General features: G+C 36.2%; 3 protein-coding genes and 1 pseudogene across 3 annotated transcripts; all 4 read right to left on the bottom strand.

The window, feature by feature from the left end:
- Positions 1-2655: 2655 nt before the first annotated feature.
- LOC141825585 (chaperone protein dnaJ 20, chloroplastic-like) lies at positions 2656-3366 on the bottom strand. Its single transcript, XM_074712964.1, has one exon. It carries the CDS (start codon positions 3326-3328, stop codon positions 2786-2788), a length of 543 nt encoding a protein of 180 aa, XP_074569065.1. The 5' UTR covers positions 3329-3366; the 3' UTR covers positions 2656-2785.
- Positions 3367-5665: 2299 nt separating this feature from the next.
- On the bottom strand, positions 5666-6293 carry LOC141825678 (uncharacterized). Its single transcript, XM_074713065.1, is given in 2 exon segments — positions 5666-6259; positions 6261-6293. Coding segments are annotated over 2 exon segments (525 nt in total). The 3' UTR covers positions 5666-5767.
- Positions 6294-11450: 5157 nt separating this feature from the next.
- LOC141825074 (chaperone protein dnaJ 20, chloroplastic-like) lies at positions 11451-12355 on the bottom strand. The gene has a single exon (XM_074712456.1). The coding sequence runs from the start codon at positions 12305-12307 to the stop codon at positions 11762-11764; it is 546 nt and encodes a 181-aa protein (XP_074568557.1). The 5' UTR covers positions 12308-12355; the 3' UTR covers positions 11451-11761.
- A 6663-nt stretch (positions 12356-19018) lies between these two features.
- Positions 19019-19858, bottom strand: LOC141825348 (chaperone protein dnaJ 20, chloroplastic-like; annotated as a pseudogene).
- Between the last annotated feature and the right edge of the window lie 1524 nt (positions 19859-21382).

The following is a 21382-nucleotide window of genomic DNA, read 5'->3' as shown; positions in this document are numbered from 1 at the left end:
GCCCAATTACTCTCCGTCTCTACATACATGTCCGGGCTTCACCCAATTAATCCTGGAGATAGACGACTTTTTCCATAGTTCACCTTCCCCCCTTGCTAATATAAAATGTAATTAGATAGTGATTAGCAGAGGGAAACAATGAGATTCTACAATCAGACTTAAAACATTCCTTACGAGAAATGTGGTTGATTTTGTGGGGTGCCAAAACATATAAGATGCGGTAAAGGAACAGTGATGGATGAGAGAACCATAACAGAGAAGAGAAGATAAGCTGCTGCAGTGGCATTTCTCTATAAATGACATAGGACTACAGGCACCTTAGCCACTTGATCTTTATTCACAGTTAGTTTCTAACCAAAGCACAGTTACATCTGCGCTTAGTATTCCACCGTTCGACACTCTCCAATATGCATGGACTGTATATTACTATCCAAGTCAAACCATTGATCACCAATGCAAATACCAAACAAATTACCAAACCTTAGAATCAAGCAAGCACAAAAATTTAAACCAAATACCGATCAGAGTATAAAATTTTCAAATCAAAACCAGACTGAAATGAAGCCGATAAACTTACCAATTGAACCCAATCAATTGTTTGGTTTCAGTTTGGTCCTGTCCAAATAAAGAGTACCTACATAAGTTTGATAAAATATCAAATCTTCGCATTTATAAACTGTGTCTACATATATACATAACTAAGTAGGTTTAGTTTTATCAGTTTTCCATCATCCCAATTCGAAACCAACCCAAAATATGAAATACTTTCAGGCTTTCAAACTGAAAAACCAAATTTTGCCAATTCGGAATTTGGCTTTTAGAAGACTGATTAAACCTCCATAATTAAATCCTATGAGAACAATCTAGGAAAGTTGTCAGGTGGATTGCATGGAAGACACCTAAAAGCTATCAACTGTAATATAACCAAACTGTGGATTGTATGGAAGACTTTGATTATTTCATTCTATTCTAAGTCAAACCTAAATCCCTCAAAAATCTTTTGTTTCAGGGACACTGCAGACTGCATTTACAAATGCAGGAAGATATGTACGACTTACTCCATTTTCTGATATTCCTTGATTATTTTAACCACGTTTCCAATTTCATACAAGAATTAATATTTTCTAATCCTAATGCTTCAGAAACACCCATTGGCTTAAAACAAATTCATGCATTTGAACATTCTTCTCCATGCCCAGCCAACATGCTTTAAAGCAGAAAACAAAAAAAAAATCAATCTTGATATAGTTCCTTTCAGAGCCAAGTAGAGATTATGGACTAGATGCAATCAGTAACATTGATCACCAGTGGTCCCTAGGTTTTAACTTTCAACCGGTACCGAACACATCAAGTGGTGAATCTATTTCTACCAACAATAAGAAGGCAAAATAAGTCAAAATTTTCACCTTCTGCATCGACAAAAAAAAAATGAAGAACAAAAAGAAAAGCGAAAGCATCGAGACTGACTGAATGCCACCTTCTGCATCTGCTCGTATGGATCAGATCAGGGAAGATTCAGCCACCCTACCTTCTCGGGCTCGGCCTTCTCGCCGGAGAGGGAGACAACCGAAGGGTTTCTACGCCGCCCAGTCTCCACCTTCGATGGACATTTTGGAGGCGGATTGCGTTTTGGGCCACGGCCCATATTTTAAAGGCCGACCCAACTGTAGACTTTGGTTCTTTATAACATTAAAAATATTAATGTGATTTTTGGGATTTAGGGTTACTTTTAAAAATTAAATTCAATCCCCAATTTATTTTCAACATTTCTTTTTTGATGTTTAAGTCTTAATTACACGTAAATTTGGACATTATGGCAGTTGGTTAGTTACCTGTCAATGCTAATTACATACTTTCTATCACCTTAAAATATACAGCCTTCATTATTGTTCTCATGCGTTTTGTCAACAATGGTCCATGCCTTTAAAGTTTGTCTGGAGAACACTAACATTTTCTTTTCCTTTATTGTTGTTTTTTTTGCCCTTTATTAATTATATTTGAATATTTTCACTACTTGATTTGGACAGCCCACCAAACAATTGTGTATATCTGTCTACAATTATTTGTTGCCTCCAATTATTGTTGCCTTTTCTCATGTAACGTAAAAAAACTGATGTAACATAAGAAAAGTATTTATCTTTTTTGAGGAATTTTTTAAGATCTCATAAGAAGAAGAATTAAGAAAAATATATGTATATAATTTTTAAAAGTCAACGACTATATCTATACACTATTTTTAAAAAGTCAGACTATATTATATTATTTTATCAAAAGACAGACTATATAAATTATTTATAGAAAGTCACACTATATTATATTATTTTTATCAAAAATAATTGTAAACTAATTATAATTAATCAGTATTTATGTCATGGCAATCGAATACTTTTAATCAGAAACTTAGTGAAACGTGTCTCTTCTCTTGAAGAGGACAGTAAAAGATCATTTTTCTAAGAAGAAAACCAAGAAAATTTATGTTTTTTTTCTCTCATAAAAAAATTGTTTTACTCGATAATTCTTAACTTAGATTTCATGTCCTGAAGAATCTATCTTAAAATCTTGTTATTGGAAATAAACATAATATTGTATTTCCTATAAATAATTTTTATATTACGTATTTTTTTTGTCTTTGTTAATAATTCTTTTTATGGTCTTAAAAGCTAATATTTATTATACATGCATCATTTGGCATCGCGTAGATCTCGATCGTACATTTTCAAAAACACGATCATGATCTTAAATCACTCGATCACAGCCGTCCAATCAATCCCACAAACCCAAACCGTTAAACGGCTTGTCGCGTCCGGCGCACGCGTCCGCCCCACGTATCCACCCCGCCGGCCTCCGTGACGGCGGACCGCCGGAAGAGCCCTTCCAGCTGCGCGTCCCAGTTCCCGAACGCCGTCACGCCTCCCTCGCGCCGCCGAGCGCGGCCCTCGCGGAAGGCTGGGGCGGCGCCGACGGCAGCGGCCCAGCGGTCGCCGGAGAGGGAGAGGTCGTAGTTGCGGCGGCGATTGGAGTCGGATAGCACTTCGTAGGCCTCGCGCGCCTGCATGAAGCGCTCGGCGTAGCGGCTCTGGTCGGCGGCTGAGCGGCAAGCGTCGGGGTGCCAGCGGAGGGCCTGGCGGCGGTAGGCGGCGCGGATCTCTTCGGGTCCGGCGGTGTGGGGGATGGAGAGAAGTTCATACATAGTGGAGGGAGGTTCGGCGAAGGCGGCGGCGATGGGGGTGACCTTGAGCCTGAACCGAGGGGCTCTTGTTCTTGTAGTGGTGGTGGTGCACGTGGTGGTAGTGATCATGGTAGAGATGGGAGAAGAGAGAGCAAACATTATTAATATAATTGCTTCTCAATCGAAGAAAAAGAAAACAATTGATCGAATTGAGTAGATGAAGTGAATTGCTAGGAAGGTGGGTGGAGATTTATAGAGTTTCCTAGCGAGAAGGGAAGGCGTTCACAAAGAGTGAGATGGTCCATAAGTTTGCTCTCAGTTTAAAATAATTCACTTCATAAATCCTGAAAACATTATAATAAATCCTAATTACAGTATCAAATCTTGTTTCCTAGATTTTGTTTGCATCGTAAATCCATTGATATTTAAATTAGTTCACATTTACTAATCGAGGTTATGTGTTATCCATAGGCAACTAAATTGTTTTTATTGTCTATATTATATCACTATTTAAATTATTTGAACCCTTAATTAATTAGACAACGAAATGTTTAGTTGTAAATGTGATCGTAATAAATGTACAATAAAAGTCGTTGATATTTCTCATCCTGCTAATCATGATCGCGTGGTCTGGATGAATTCTATTGGTCAAAGAAAACAGACAAAAAAAAAAGAAATATGAAATAACAATGGAAATTATTTTTAGTGCGATTATTATTTAATTTGACAAGTCCAACGTTGTACGGAACGCTTATTGCCCACACGCAACAACAGTAGAGGCCAAGTTGGCAAGTTGTATTCGACAAAGTCAACTAAAAGCGCGTTGCATTTGTCTCCATGAAAATGCAAAACAAAAAGGGTAAAAATTTCCATTAGTGGATGTTTGCTTCTACAGTTCGGCAAGTGGGAACACAATCTATTCTTAAGGAAATAAAATCTAAAACCAAATTAATTTGTATAATAGATATAAAACTTTTTATTGGATGTCAATCTCAACGTAGTCAGCAATAACAACAATAATTAAGAGTCACCGAAAATATCTTAGGCTATAGCCCAGTGTTAATTCTCAATCAATCAATAGATTTCCCAACTATCCAAGTCAAGGGAAAAAAAGCCTTCCTGTGTTACTTCCGTTTTATCGATTGTTTTCTTTTATCTTAATTTAAATTTTTTTAATTTACATGTCAGTTCTTATGTCAGACATATCTCTGCCCTTCGTCCTTCGTATCTTTGATAACTCTGCCCATCCTCCTTTGTATCCTCCTTTGTTGAATTTTTATTATCGAGTGTCCGTCAATTTTAATCCATTTAGATTTTTTTCTTCTGCCAACTCTATATTGAACCCATGACCACTTAGATTTTTTGCTCACTAACTCTTATATTAGATTTTTATCATTAAATGTCTAATCAATCATGATCCATTTGAATTTTCAATCTCATACCAATTTTAAATTCAATTTTCAACTATCAAATATTTAATTAACCATGATCCATTTGAACTTTTTCATTGTCAAGTATCTCATCAACTTTGATTTACTTGATTTTTTTCAACCAACTAACATATTGATTTACTGTCAAGTATTCAATCAACCTTAATCTACTTGACGTCTCACTCAACCAATTAATATATTGATCAAACATCAAAACTTAGCTTGATTCAATTTGAACTTGGTCAACATGGTCAATTTTTATTTGAGATCGATTGCACCAACAAATGTTAGGTGAAGATGAAGTCCTGATAGGATAAAATTGATCAAATGTTAGACAATGAAAAATCTCAATAGTTAAAGATTAACCGGATGCATTACAAATTAAAAAAAAATCTATCAGAGTTGAGATCAATCGGATAACAAACAAAATGAGAATTTAGTCTCAATCAATTAATAATAGGATGTATCAATATTGATTATAAATCTTGAAATTAAGATTTAAAATATTTTTAAAATTTTGTTACAGTAACTAATTGTGAATAATATTCTGCTACAAAGCAACCTCGTGTGTTTAGTAGGTCCAATAAGATTAGAGGAGATATAATAATTGTCTGCAAGCTTATTAAGAACTAATTATAATTAATCAGTCATGGAAATCGAATATTTAATCGGAAGCTTAGTGAAGCGCGTCTCTTCTCTTGAAGAGGACAGTAAAAGATCATTTTTCTAAGAATAAAATCATGAAAATTTATGTTTTTTTCTCTCATACAAAATTTGTTTTGCTCGATAATTCTTAACTTAGATTTCATGTCCTGAAGAATCTATTTTAAATCTCATTAAATCTTCCTAAAATTATATATATATAGATGAAAATGTAAACTATCAGTGTGTAGAATTTTGATCAACAGTATTTCTTTTTTATTTCTAATTAAAAAAATCTTATTATTGGAAGTAAACATAATATTGTATTTCCTATATATAATTAATAGTTATATTAAGTATTTTGTTATCTTTGTGAATAATTCTTTTTATGGTCTTAAAAGCTAATATTTATTATACACGCATCATTTGGCATCGCGTAGATCTCGATCGTACATTTACAAAAACACGATCATGATCTTAAATCTCTCGATCACAGCCGTTCAATGGATCCCAGAAACCCAAACCGTTAAACGGGTTGTCGCGCCCGGCGCACGCGGCTGCCCCACGTATCCACCCCGCTGGCCTCCGTCACGGCGGACCGCCGGAAGAGCCCTTCGAGCTGCGCGTCCCAGTTCCCGAACGCCGTCACGCCTCCCTCGCTCCTCCGAGCACAGCCCTCGCGGAAGGCAGGGGCGGCTCCGTCGCCGGAGAGGGAGAGGTCGTAGTTGCGGCGGCGATTGGAGTCGGACAGCACTTCGTATGCCTCGCGCGCCTGCATGAAGCGCTCGGCGTAGCGGCGCTGGTCGGCGGCTGAGCGGCAAGCGTCGGGGTGCCAGCGGAGGGCCTGGCGGCGGTAGGCGGCGCGGATCTCTTCGGGTCCGGCGGTGTGGGGGATGGAGAGAAGTTCATACATAGTGGAGGGAGGTTCGGCGAAGGAGGCGGCGATGGGGGTGACCTTGAGCCTGAACCGAGGGGCTCTTGTTCTTGTAGTGGTGGTGGTGGTGGTGGTGGTGGTGATGGATGGTAGAGATGGGAGAAGAGAGAGCAAACATTATTAATATAATTGCTTCTCTATTGAAGAAAAAGAAAACAATTGAATTGAGTAGATGGAGTGAATTGCTAGGAAGGTGGGTGGAGATTTATAGAGTTTCGGAGCAAGAGTTTATTTGATAGGCAAATCATGGAGGAAGATTGTAAAAATAAATAAATAAATAAATAAATTTAGGACCACTGATTAATTATTAATGCTTGATTTTAAATTAGGTTAGAATACTCAAGACAATTCAAATTATTACAAGAGATTTAATTCAAAATATAATTAGTAGAGATAAAATTGAAAATGAGTAATCATCAAATAATTAGTAGATGGGTGACTAATTCATCAAGCTAAATATATACTTGTATATTGAAAAGAATAACCCACTTTCTTATTTCCTTGTAAAATTTAGTTTTATCTTATTATTTGTCTATATTTCTCATTTTCTGTAAATTTATCTACAAGGCAGGGTTGTTGGACGTCCAACATGGCTAGTTCAATACCTAACACACTTTTTCTATGCCAAGGAAAGTGATATCAAAACTATACGTGTAACAAAATTCATTCATCATTAGCATATCTGGATAAATTATTGTGTTAACTTGTAAACATTTCTATCTACCTTTTCTAATATCTTTTTCTCTTTTATTACTTCAACTTTAATTTTCAAATGAAGTATAGTGTATTAGGACGGATGCGAATTAGCTAGAAGGGAGGGATGAATAATTTTGATCTCTTCGTCTCTTGATGCGCAGCGGAAATCTTAAAGTGAAGCCAACGATGTGAAACACAATAATACTAACAAGTTTGTTTTACTTAGTTCACTACCTCCTAAGACGACTATGTCCAAGACGTAGTCTTAACGACTACCACCACTAGTTATTCTCCTTCTCGGATACCTTCCAGAGACGGAGAAGTCTCTTATAAATATGTGGTTACACACAATACAAGCAAATACAAGAGATAAAAAATAAATACAATAAAAGTAAACTACTTTACACGAATCTTGCTTTAAACACTTTCTTGTTGTTTAAAATTTACCTCTTGTTAATCTGAAAATGTATCAGCACTTCGTTTTAGAACCTACAAGAATTGACATCGAAAATCTCCTTAAAACTCTTCTTTTATAGTCTTTAGGTCAGGACTGATTTTCGTCAATCAGTTGACTGCCTTTAACCATCGATGGATCGATATCAGTCAAAATTTTCAATCGATTTCTGAAACTTCTATTTATTGGTGAAATTGATCTCAAATCAAACTTGATCAAACTCAATTTGACTCAAGTTGGATTTCGATATTTGATCAATAGGTTAATTAAATGTCAAGTAAATCAAGATTGACAAGATACTTGACGGTGAAGAAGAGTCAAGTAGGTCAAGGTTGATTGGATACTTGATGGTGAAAAAATTCCAAGTAGGTCTCGATGGCTGCACACTTGGCATGAGACGAAAAGTCTAAGTGAGATATGGAGGACCGAACACTTAGCATGAGACGAATTAAAAAATCTAGGTGAGTCATGGAGGACCGGAGACTTAGCACGATACAAAATGTCCATGTGAGTCATGGAGGATCAAGACACTATCCACGAGATAAAAAGGTTTCATGGAGATTTGAAGGGGCATGATCTTTAGGGGGTAGAGGTGAAATGCTACTGCATTTCTAACCATCAAGACACTATCCAAAGTAATAAGCAAACTTCCAAAGTAAAGATTTAATATGTAAATTTTATTTTACATTGATTTGCTTTTGCATTTATCCAAAAAAAGAGAAGATTCTAGTGGAGGGAGATTGCTACAAGTAGGGCCTTGAATTAGTTGCTTCAAAGAGGCGATACCAAGTAAATCTTGAAGTTGTGCATGTGACTTCAACTTTGATTTAAGAATTCCGCTACGAATTCAAACAACGAGCACAAGATTAAGACGAGATGTGATCATAATTATTCACCCCCTCTAGTTAGTACGATCGAGCCCTAATACTGTTTGTTACTATAGTATCATCAATCGAGTTTTTCATTTGATTTTTTAAGTTTCTATTTGCGATTCAAATGACGAACACAGGATCAAGACGAGAAGTGATCACAACTATTCACCCCCTCTAGCTAGTACGAGTCCTAACATTGTTTGTTGCTACAGTGTCATCAATCGAGTTTTTCATTCAATTTTTTAAGTTTCTGTTTGCTGCTACAGGGCCATCAATCGACTGATCAAACCCATTAGCAATGCTATAGCAACATTTTTTTTTTGAGATTTTACAGTCATTAGTTGATCTCATTGTTCCTATGGTAATACTGTAGCAACTTTTTTTTTGTTGAGATTTTATAATCATTAGTTGATCGATATACTCTATCAATCAACTAATACTCTTATTTTAGTTTTACGAAAGTCGAATTCTTATCTTGTCCAGTATCTAGTTGACCTCAATCTACCAGGACTTTGTTTGTCTAACATTCTGTCAACCTTGATCTCTTGATACTTCTTATTGTTTAGCATCTAATCAATCTTGATCTGTTGGTCGGGACTTCCTCGTTGCCTAACATCCGATCAACTTTGATCTGTTCGGACTTCACACCTCATGCCAACTCCCTATTGGATATTCAACCCTCAAGTGTTCGATCACATGGACTTCTCACTTGTCAACTCTCTGTTAGACTTCAAATCACCAAATGTTTGATCAACTATGACTCACTTAGACTTTTTACCTTGTGCTAGCTCTTCTGATCACCAAGTATCCGATCAACCATGACCTACTTGAACTTTCCACTTCTTTGTCAAGTATTTGATCAACCTTGATCTACTTGACTCTTAATCAAAACCAACATAGCATATTGATCAAATATCGAAACTCCAACTCGAGTCAACTCAACTCAAACTTGGTCAACCTTGATCAAAGATCTGTTGGGACTTCACGTCTCATGCCAACTCCCTATTGGATATTCGATCTCCAAGTGTTCGATCACTTGGACTTCTCACTTGCCAACTCTCCCTATTAGACTTCCAATCACTAAGTATATGATCAACTGTGACCCACTTGGACTTTCCACTTCTTTGTCAAGTATTCGATCAACCTTAATCTACTTGACTCTTAATTAAAACGAACTTAGCATATTGATCAAATATCGAAACTCCAACTCGAGTCAACTCAAATTTAGTCAATCTTAACCAGAGATCAATTACACCACCATAGCGTAGGGATTTTCCACACATTACTTGCAATGGGCGACCCATCAACCTAACATTCTTAAGTCAACCTCTCAGCAAGAAAAATTACCCATTTTACCTATTTAATTTGTTGAAGTTGGAAGTCAATCTTTAGATGCCTGAGAGACTGAAAAGGCACCATGCCACTGCACCATTTGATTTACATCATAGTAGTTCTTTCAATTTAGTTGAATAAATTTATCTAAAAAATATGGAAGAAGTCCTACTTATAAAGTCATCCCATGTGTCACTTGTACCTCCTAAAAGGAAAGTTTAATCAATTTGAATTATGCCAATATAAAGTAAACTAAAACGTTATATCCTATCATTTTCAAACCATTTTAAGGTCATAAGCTACTTGCCAATTTTTAGTTCTTCCAATTTTGTTGAATAAATTTATCCAAAAAATATGGAAGAAGTCCTACTTATAAAGTCATCCCATGTGTCACTTGTACTTCCTAAAAAGAAAGTTTAATCAATTTGAATTGTGCCAATATAAAGTAAACTAAAACGTTCTATTCTATCATTTTCAAACCATTTTAAGGCCATAAACGACTTGCCAAATTTTTATCATTCTTAGTCTTTTGTTGTTGAAATTAATTAGCACTAGTTACTCGTGAAAACAAACTTCTATTGAGATTAATGAAAAAAGTTTTTCAAACATATAGAATCATTTTAAATTATTTAAAGTTGTAAGTTTCTCTTGACTAGTCTAATTGCTACTTAAATCAAGATAAAGATATTGGTTAATAAAACTTCCACGTGGTACTACTCACTTCACAATTTACTAATCGAGGTTATGTGTTATCCATAGGCAATTAAATTGTTTTTATTGTCTATATTATATCACTATTTAAATTATTTGACCATTAATTAATTAGTCAATTAAATTTTTCTCTATAAAAATGCAAAAAAAATGATAATAATTTCTACTAATTGATGTTTCCTCCAAGTGGGAACACAATCTATTTTCAAGGAAATCAAATCTAAAACCAAACTAATTTGTATAATAGATTTAAAATACTTTTTATTGGATGTCAATCTCAACAACTAACAACCACAAAAAAGTAAAAGGATGTGTAATTTGTCAAATGCTTAATTAATGAATAAAGTGAAATTAGTTCGCCCAATATATTTGTGGCTATATAAGTTTATAGTGACACCAAGGAAGACTCGACTAAGGAAAAAGATTGCAATAATGAAACGATAAATCTAGATCTCAAAAGTACCCAAAAAAAATTTTGATTGACTTTTGTTGTTTTCATATCAATTAAATTCAATCGATACACATATAAAATATGAAAAATAATTTTTTTTAAATTTTGATTTGCAAACCTTCATTAATAGTGGTAGTCTTAGGCCAAAAAAGGTGGGACCATTATTTTCTCAACTTATATCTTTCTCCTATCTTACCACTTACTTCAAGTCATGACCAAGCTAAGAGTCGCTACCCTTTTCAACCCCACGGACCGCTAACCAAGTTTAAACTGTGATCGTGTTTGTCCTAGACCACTAAGCTACCTAGCAAAGTTATCTCATATAATCACATTCACTTGTGGATTGCCTTGTCATCAAGCTTGATCGATCCAATCTTCTTAATTTGTGTCAAATTAACTAATTGGCTTGTAAAAAGAGAGTTGAGATACCATAACCCAACCCATGGTTGCTCTACACCTATAAAATTAGAGTGGTAGATCCGATTGAGCCAACCTTGCCAATCTAATTTTTAATATTCCTACCACGATTTGCTCTAATAAATCCATCTGGTTGTGTTCCTACCATGGCTTAAACATTTGTTTAGATGAAAAAACAAATCATCTTTGCTTATTTAATATATTAACATATTTATTTAGTTGTTTATTTATCTATGTTTTTGTTGTAAAATTCCCCTCTTTTATTCACTTAGCTTGATCTGGTTTGCTGCCTTACAAAGTGGTGATATATAATTTTTGGCGATGAAACTTACACCAAAAATATACAATAAAAGATCGAACAAGTTTAATTATGGCCAAAAACTTCAGTTAATGGAAGGACAATAGCCTATCGATCGATCACTAGTTCCACAAAGTTACATATCGATCGATCGATCTGTTTGGTGATGGAAATTACACCGAAAAAGAACCAAAAACTGAAAGATTCATGGTCTTGAATCTGTTGGATATTTGAAGACCTTTTTGTAGATTTGTTGGTCGATTCTTCGATCGAGTCGCCTCTAGCAAATCCATTCAGGAATCACTCGTTCGATCGGAGCCTCTTAATTGATGCTAATTGCGCCGCCACAGACTCACTAGTCGGCGGCGCCGCGGGCCCGGCGCAAGCGGCCGCCCCACGTTTCCTCCTTCCCGCCGGCATCCGCCGCGGCCGACCGCTGCTGGAGCCCGTCCAGCTGCGTTTCCCAGTTCCCAAACGCCACTGCGGCGCCTCCTCTCCCGCGAGGGCGCCCCTCGCGGAAGGCCGGGGCGGCGCCGACGGCGGAGGCCCAGCGGCCGCCGGAGAGGGCGAGATCGTAGTCGCGGCGGCGGACGGGGTCGGAGAGCACCTCGTAGGCCTCCCGCGCCTCCATGAAGCGCTCCGCGTAGTGGCGCTCCTCCCCGGCGGAGCGGCACGCGTCCGGGTGCCACCGCAGGGCCACACGTCGGTACGCCGCGCGGATCTCGCTTGGCCCAGAGGTCCGGGATACGGAGAGGAGGTCGTACATCGTGGCCGTCGCCGGAGCGGCGGAGGCCGAGACCCTGAATCGAGGAGCAGCGGCTACTGTTGATTTGGTAGGGATTGGGGAGAAGGAAGATCTGTACAAGGAGTTAGAGACACATGAAGGAGCCAAAGCTGCCATTTTCTTTGAGAGAATCTAGTGAGCTTGTTGCTATTTAGGGTTTAGATGATGAAGTAGTTTCAGAGATGGCATGGAGATTTATAGAGAGATTGAATTAAGATGGAAACTGGCGAAAGCTCATCACGCGTCGCAAGGCTTCTAGAACGATTCCTTTGTTATTCGGAAAAAAAAATTAAAAAATAGTAGAAGCAATAAAAGTCCAGCGAATCGAGTACACGTGTCACCGTCCTGTGTGCGTGCCGGTTGGATCCTCATCTTCCGGATCCAGCAAGCTTCTGACGTAACCGTAATCTAATTCATAGATTTATAATTTATTTGAGGAAATTGTCGGCGCCTGTCGCCGGCAGTGGTTGGATTTTAAAGAATCCAACACCAAACGGACTTCTAATTTAACCTTCCATTGTTACCGCAATTGGTAACAATAAATAAATCTTTCAAGTTCCCATCATTTGGGAGTTTGCACCATTTGGCAATTGGCATAGACATGGGGTTGAAAAATTCATGACAGTGCCAGTAAATCCAACCGTTGCAATCCAAAAAGGATCTTACTTAATTCAATAAATTAAATAAATTACACTGGAGTGTTTTCTCTTCTACCCATTTGGCATTTGGAATTTAAATTTTGCCATAAATTTCCATCAGAAGCTTCCTTCCATCATTAGAAGATTCCAACAAATTAAGAATAATATATATATATATATATTAATATTGATTTCTCAAAATATAAAACAAACCCACAAAAAATCTTGACAAAATAATTACTAATTAATATTTTATGAACAACTTTGCTAAATCATATAAAATATATATCTTATAATTTTGTTTTTTTCTTTTTATTTTATTGTCTCTGTTTTAATATTTATGTTTCTCATTACATACAGTTTATAGGCGGTTGTTGGACTCCCAATTTGCATAGCTACTTGAATACCTAACACATTTTCTTATACTTTTTCTACCGGAAAGGGATAAAAACCTAAACCATTATGTGTTAGTTTGTAGTCCATTCATCGTAAGATCTACCTTCCCTAACTTATTTGCTTTTGTCTTTGAATAACCCATCTATAATTTTGAAATCAAGTATAGTTGAATGTTAAATATGAACAACAAAAGTTGATTATTGTTATTATACACATCATGGAATTTAATTTCTTTCAACAAACTATATAATATATATTTACTTTTTTTTAATGTATAGCAAACTTTTAAAAATTTATTAATTGTTTCATTCTAATTACAACTTATGTCTATTAACTAATTCTTTCAATTTCTCATATGATTTTGTTGTGTCATTAGTTTTTCTTGAAACATTCATCACAATATGAAAATATTATTAAAATTTTTTTCAACATGTATCATATCAAAATTATATCGAATGAGCAGATACTTTCAATATAACAACTCCTAAAATATGTTCAATTTCTTTCAATCATACTTGTACACCCTAACAATATATTTATTTAAATCATTTGAAGTCGTTTGAGTTACTAATACAAATCCATATTTATTTATTTCTTCAAGGATTTTCTTTCCTAACTTGATTATGGAAAGAAGTTTTCTGACTACTTCATTCTTTATAAACTCTTTCTTATTTAATCGGAAAAGATGCTCAAAAATAAAAATTTACAATGATTATCAAACTAAGATATCTTCTTACTGCAAGGTAATGAAGTATATTAATTGGACTTTGTGATGCAATGTGGACATGTCCCAATAAACACTTAACGATTGAATTAGCTACAGAATTCAAATTTCGTTGCTAATTCAGTCGTTAATAGGTAATTTTCTTATACTTGAAAATAGTTTTTCAAACATATATATAAAGTAAACTAAAACGTTCTATTCTATCATTTTCAAACCATTTTAAGGCCATAAGCTACTTGCCAATTTTTTATCATTCTTAGCCATTTGTGGTCGAAATTGGCACTCGTTACTCGTGAAAGCAACTTCTATTGAGATTTTTGAAAAAGGTTTTTCAAACATATGGAACCATTTCAAATTATTTGAAGTTGTAACTTTCTATGAATTTTTTTTTCAAACATATAGAACCATTTCAAATTATTTGAAGCTGCAAGTTTCTCGTCTACTAGTCTAATTTGCTACTTAAATCAAGACAGAGATGTTCAAGTAATCAATCGAAGACTTTGTTTATGACTTAAGTTTCGTTTGTTTTAAGACCATGGTCAATAAAACTTTCATATGGTTACTGAGTTCACAGTTTGCTAATTGAGGTTATGTGTTATTGAAAGCCAATTAATTTTTTTATTGTCTATATTATATCACTATTTAAATTATTTGAAGCTTTATTTAATTAGACAACGAAATGTTTAGTTGTAAAGGTGATCCTAATAAATGTGCAATACAAGTCGTTGAAATTTCTTATCCTGCTGATTATGATCGTGTGGTCTGGATGAATTCTATTGGACAAAGAAAAGCAACAAAACAAGAAATATAAAATAACAATGGAAATTATTTTTAGTGCAATTATTGTTACGATAAATCCAACGTTATACATAACACTTATTTTCCACATGTAACAAAAGTAGATGCCAAGTTGGCAAGTTGTACTCCACAAAGTCAACCAAAAGTGCATTCAATTTCTCCGCAAAATGCAAAAATAATCGATAGTAATTTCCACTAATTGATCTTTCCTCCTACAGCTTGACTAGTGGGAATACAATCAATTCTTAAGGAAATTTAAAACCAAATTAATTTGTATAATAGATTTAAAATATTTTTTATTGGATGTCAATCTCAACAATAACAACAAATCAAAATGGATCATGGATCACGGATCATGAATAATCGAATACTTGCACAACATGAAAATTTTAAATGAAGCATGAAGGATCTAACACTACCTGACACTAGATAGAAAATATAAATAGATTATGAAGAATTAAATATTTTATACGAGATGGAAAGTTTAAGTGGGTCATGTAAGATCAGACACTTGACATGAGACGAAAAGTCTAAATTAGTCATGAATGATCAAACATTTGGCATGAGATGAAAAATTTAAATGGATCATAAAGGACAGACACTTGACATGAGACGGAAAGTGTAAATAAGTCACGGTTAACTGAACACTTAGTGATGAGAGAAATCCTAACAGGTTATGAATATTGACCAGATGTTAGACATAAGATGAGAATCCAAACAAGTCAAGGAAGATCAAATGTTTGGTAAATGACAAAGTCTCAATAGGTCAATGTTGATTAGATATCGGAGAACGAAAAATCTCGACAAATTAAGGGTGATTAGATGTTGAGCAAAAGAAGTATTGGTAGAGTGAGATCAACCGTAGAAGCAAAACACAATTTCAACCTTAAAAAGGTTGAAATTAATATTAGCAATCGATTGCCATGAAGTGCCAATAAATTAGTAAACCTTAAACCCAGAATTAAGGGTTTAAAGGGGTTTACTGCTTGACCAATCCATTGGTGCAATCGATTGGCATAAGATAGTCAGCAAATAGAATATTTTGAAAACGATTAGTCAATTTGACTCGAAGCAAGCAATCAATTGATATGACTCATCAATCGATTGAGTCAAATAAAAAAGAGTTGTTCTGTGGATTTAAACGGTCGGATCTAATATGATAATCAATGATAATCAATTGTCAAGCAAAAATCAACCAAAAAATAACCCTAGAAAAGGAGGGTTTTGTGGAGATTTGAAAGCACCGATTCTTAGGGGTTTTGGAGCAAAGTATTGTTGCATTTCCAGACCAACAAGAGATATTTTCAAACAACAAGAAGCATTCAAAGCAAGTTCTTCACTGTAAAGTCATTTTCGATTTCATTTGTCATTGTATTTGCTTTCTTATTGTGTTCTTGTAAGAATAAGTTCTGGAAGGTATCCAAAAAGAAAAAGATTATAGTGGTGGTAGATCACTAGGATTAGACTTTGGATTAGTCACATTAAAAGGCATATACCAAGTAAAATCTCGGACTTATGCATGTGACATTAAGTTTGAGTCAAGTTTTCCACTACGCATTCAAACTACGAGTACAAGAACGAGACAAAGTGAACAAGTTATCCCCTATAGCTCACGCAGGTCCTAATATAAGCTACTTGCCATTTTTTTAATTATTTTTAGTCATTGTGTTTGACAATTTTTGTTAGAGATATAGCAGATATTTTAAATTAAAATTATAACAAATTCAACTTTAAACTTATCTGTTAAATGACTTGAGCTGATAATTTCAACTGTCAGTGAGTTGTCGGGTTGTCCGCATGAATGAGATGTCGCTTGCCGACTATCGAGTTCTTCTCGAGCCTGAGTGGAAAGCTAAGCGATAAGTGTTCCTGAGTGTTTGCTTCCCAAGTTCAAGTGGGAAGCCAAGTTTGAGTAAGAGTGTTACCCTACTATCGAGGCTGAGTGAGTCAAGAGCCGAGTCAATTAGTTACTGAACCACACTAGCAAGTTGCTAAGTCGGGACACTGAGTGCTCGACTGTCGAATATCGCCCAAGTCTGAATGGGTTGCTGTACGCAGTCGGGAATACTAATTTTTCATCTTTACCAAGGTTGAATTTTCTCCTTGCCTAGTATCTTATTGATCTCAGCTTACTAGGACTTCCTTTACCCGCCGAGACTTTTTATTGTATAACATCCGATTAACCTTGATTTGTTACTGAGTTCACAGTTTACTAATTGTGGTTATGTGTTATTGAAAGTCAAATACTTTTTTTATTATCTATATTATTTCTGTTAGTACCGATAGAATCAAAATATCTCCACAATGGTATGATATTGTCCATTTTGGGCCTAAACCCTCGTGACTTTGTTCTTGGGCTCTCCCCAAAAGACCTCATACCAATGGAGATACTTTTTATTCTTTTAAACTCATATTTTTTTCCATGTGTTTTAGATGTGGGACTATGTTTGCACCCTTGCAACCTAACAATCCCTCCTCAAACAAAGGACCACAGACCTCCTTCAACGTCATTTTTGATGTCTGAATCCTCGACCTACCAGGATTTTTTGCCCCTTGGTCCACCTGACCTACTAGGACTTCCCACTTAGCCGCAACTAGGACTTTTTACCTCTCGGTCCACCCGACCTACTAGGACTTCCCACCTAATCGCATCTAGGACTTTTTGCCTCTCGGTCCACTCGACCTACTAGGACTTCCCACCTAGTCGCATCTAGGACTTTTGCCCCTCGGTCCATCCGACCTACTAGGATTTCTCACATGGTGTCTGGTCCTCTTGATTCAGACACGGGAGCACCTACTTCCTTTGTTTAAAGTTCAAACCACATGGTTAGATCTGGATCATGGCTCATCCGGCGGTTAGTCCGGTGAAGAGCGGTCTCGCTCTGATACCACTTGTTAGGTCCCCAAGGATGTCCGCATCTCCACAATGACATGATATTGTCCACTTTGGGTCTAAGTCCTCATGACTTTGTTCTTGGTCTCCCCAAAAGGTCTCATGCAAATGGAGATACTTTTCATCCTTTTAAACTCATGATTTTTTCCATGTGCTTTAGATGTGGGACTATGTTTGCACCCTTGCAACCCAACAATCCCCCCTCAAACAAAGGACCACAGGCCCCCCCTTAAACGTCATTTTTGATATCTGAATCCTCGACCCACCAAGACTTTTTGCCCCTCGGTCCACCTGATCTATTAGGACTTCCACCTAGTTGCAACTATGACTTTTTTTTTTACCTCTCGGTCTACCCAACCTACTAGGACTTCCCACCTAGCCGCAACTAGGACTTTTTGCCCCTCGGTCCACCCGACTTACTAGGACTTCTCATCTAGCATCTGGTCCTCTTGATTCAGACACGGGAGCGCCCACTTTCTTTGTTTAAGGTTCAACCCACATGATTAGATATGGATCATGGCTCTTCCGGTGGTTAGTCCGGTGAAAAGCGATCTCGCTCTGATACCACTTGTTAGTACCGATGGAATCAAAATATCTCCACAATGGTATGATATTGTCTACTTTGAACCTAAACTCTCATGGCTTTGTTCTTGGGCTCTTCCTAAAAGGTCTCATACCAATGGAGATACTTTCCATCCTTTTAAACCCATGATCTTTTCCATGTATTTTAGATGTGAGACTATGTTTGCACTCTTGCAATCTAACCATTTCACTATTTAAATTATTTGAAGCTTTATTTAATTAGACAATGAAATGTTTAATTAGTTGTAAAGGTGATCCTAATAAATATGCAATACAAGACGTTGAAATTTCTTATCATGCTAATTATGATCGTGTGGTCTGGATGAATTCTATTGGATAAAGAAAAACGACAAAACAAGAAATATAAAATAACAATGGAAATTATTTTTAGTGCAATTATTATTAAGATAAATCCAACGTTTTACATAACACTTATTTTCCACATGTGACAAAAGTAGATGCCAAGTTGGCAAGTTGTGCTCCACAAAGTCAACCAAAAGCGCAAAGTAATGGATAAGATCAAGTTAAAAAGCAAGGATAAGACTCAACTAATATATCAAAAGTACCAAAACCAAAACAGATATTTTGATTAACTTTAGTGCTTTTCATATCAATCGAATTTAATGATAAATTATTTTAATTTTGATTTTGCATCTCCCTCACTTCCTCTTTTATAAAACATTTTGATTTTGCAATCTCTCACGCCACAAGAGGTGATATATAATTTTTGGCGATGAAACTTACACCAAAAATCTACAATAAAAGATCGAACAAGTTTAATTATGGCCAAAAAAAACTTCAGTTAATGGAAGGCCAATAGCCTATCGATCACTAGTTCCACAAAGTTACATATCGATCGATCTGTTTGGCGATGGAAATTACACCGAAAAATAACCAAAAACCGAAAGATTCATGGTCTTGAATCTGTTGGATATTTGAAGACCTTTTTGTAGATTTGTTGGTCGATTCTTCGATCGAGTCGCCTCCAGCAAATCCATTCAGGAATCACTCGTTCGATCGGAGCCTTCCAATTGATGCCCATCGCGCCACCGCAGACTCAATCCACTAGACGGCGGCGCCGCGGGCCCGGCGCACGCGGCCGCCCGGCGCCGCGGGCCGGCATCCGCCACGGTCGACCGCCGCCGGAGCCCGTCCAGCTGCGTTTTCCAGTTCCCAAACGCCACCGCGTCGCCTCCACGCCGACGAGTCTGCCCCTCGCGGAAGGCCGGGGCGGCGCCGACGGAGGAGGCCCAGCTGCCGCCGGAGAGGGCGAGGTCGTAGTCGCGGCGGCGGACGGGGTCGGAGAGCACCTCGTAGGCCTCCCGCGCCTCCATGAAGCGCTCCGCGTAAAGGCGCTCCTCCCCGGCGGAGCGGCACGCGTCCGGGTGCCACAGCAGGGCCACCCGTCGGTACGCCGCGCGGATCTCGCTTAGCCCAGAGGTCCGGGATACGGAGAGGAGGTCGTACATCGTGGCCGTCGCCGGAGCGGCGGAGGCCGAGACCCTGAGGCGAGGAGCAGCGGCTACTTTTGATTTGGTAGGGATTGGGGAGAAGGAAGATCTGTACAAGGAGTTAGAGACACATGAAGGAGCCAAAGCTGCCATTTTCTTTGAGAGAATCTAGTGAGCTTGTTGCTATTTAGGGTTTAGATGGCGAGAGATTTATAGAGAGATTGAATTAAGATGGAAAAGGGGGGGACACATGGCGCATTGCAAGGCTTCTAGAATGATTTCTTTGTTATTCCCAAAAATAAAAAATAGAAACAATAAAAGTCGATCCGATCAAATACACGTGTCACCGTCCTGTGTGCGTGACGGTTGGATCCTCTTCTTCCGGATCCAGCAAGCTTCTGATTAACCGTAATCTAATTCATAGATTTATTTGAGGAAATTGTCGGCGCCTGCGGCGTCGGTGGTTGGATTTTGAAGAATCCAACTCCGAACGGACGCCTAATTTAACCTTCCATTGTTACCGCAATTGGTAACAATAAATAAATCGTCCAAGTTCCCATCATTTTGCAATTGGTTGCTAGTAAATCCAACCGTTGCAATCCAAGAAGGACCTTAATTCAATAAATTACACTGGAGTACTGTTTTCTCTTCTACCCATTTGGAATTTAAAATTTGCCATAAATTTCCATCAGATTCCTTCCATCATTAGAAGATTCCAACAAAGAATAAAAAGTATATATATTATGTTAAATTGATTTCTAAAAAATATAAAACAAACGCACAAGAAATCTTGACAAAAATAATTACTGATTAATATTTTATAAACAACTTTGATAAATCATATAAAATATATATCTTATAATTTTGTTTCTTCTTTTTTTTTATTGTCTCTTTTTTAATATTTATGTTTCTCATTACATACCGTTTATAGGCGGTTGTTGGACTCCTAACTTCCATAGCTACTTGAATACCTAACACATTTTCTTATAGTTTTTCTAGATGGTAAGGAAAGGGATAAAAAAACCTAAACTATTATGTGTTAGTTTATAGTCCATTCACCTGAAGATCTACCTTTCCTAACTTATTTGTTTTTATCTTTCAATAACCCATCTATAATCTGAAGCTAACGCTCATCTAAACAAGTCCCGTATCAAATTTTAAGATAAAAATTTTCCATCTCTAATTTCATAAACGGTTTAAATAATAATTTATAATTTTATTTTAAATTTGACTAAATAAAATTAATTTTAAATATAAATTTTGTCTCTAATTTTATTTTGAATATGTCATTAATCGATCTCAAATTATATAACAATTATAATTTTAATATGTTTCTAAATCGTGTATAATTCTATTTATAAATTTGTATATAAATTTAGCCTCTAAATGTATTTTAAATTATCATTAATCTGTCCCAAATAATATATCAAATATAATTTTAATATATTTATAAATTCATTTATAATCCTTTCGTATATAATTTAATTTTTAAATTTATCATTAATTAATTTTTATTATATTATATTTTTATATTTTTGATATACATATTACTTTGCAAAATAATTATACATTTCAAATAAATTAAAAATATTTAAAACAACTTATTTTAATCAAAAAATATCATACAATTAATATTGAGATAAATAAATATTCACATCATCAAAATAAATTTAACTAGTATTGATAAATTTTTAAATTTCATCATAAGCA

The sequence above is a fragment of the Curcuma longa genome, chromosome 3, assembly GCF_044706935.1.
Source record: "Curcuma longa cultivar G26 ecotype Majalengka, Jawa Barat chromosome 3, ITB_CL_G26_1.1, whole genome shotgun sequence".
Taxonomy (NCBI): domain Eukaryota; kingdom Viridiplantae; phylum Streptophyta; class Magnoliopsida; order Zingiberales; family Zingiberaceae; genus Curcuma; species Curcuma longa.
The sequence above is the reverse complement of the archived record's forward strand: the minus strand, read 5'-3'. Positions and strand labels throughout refer to the sequence as shown.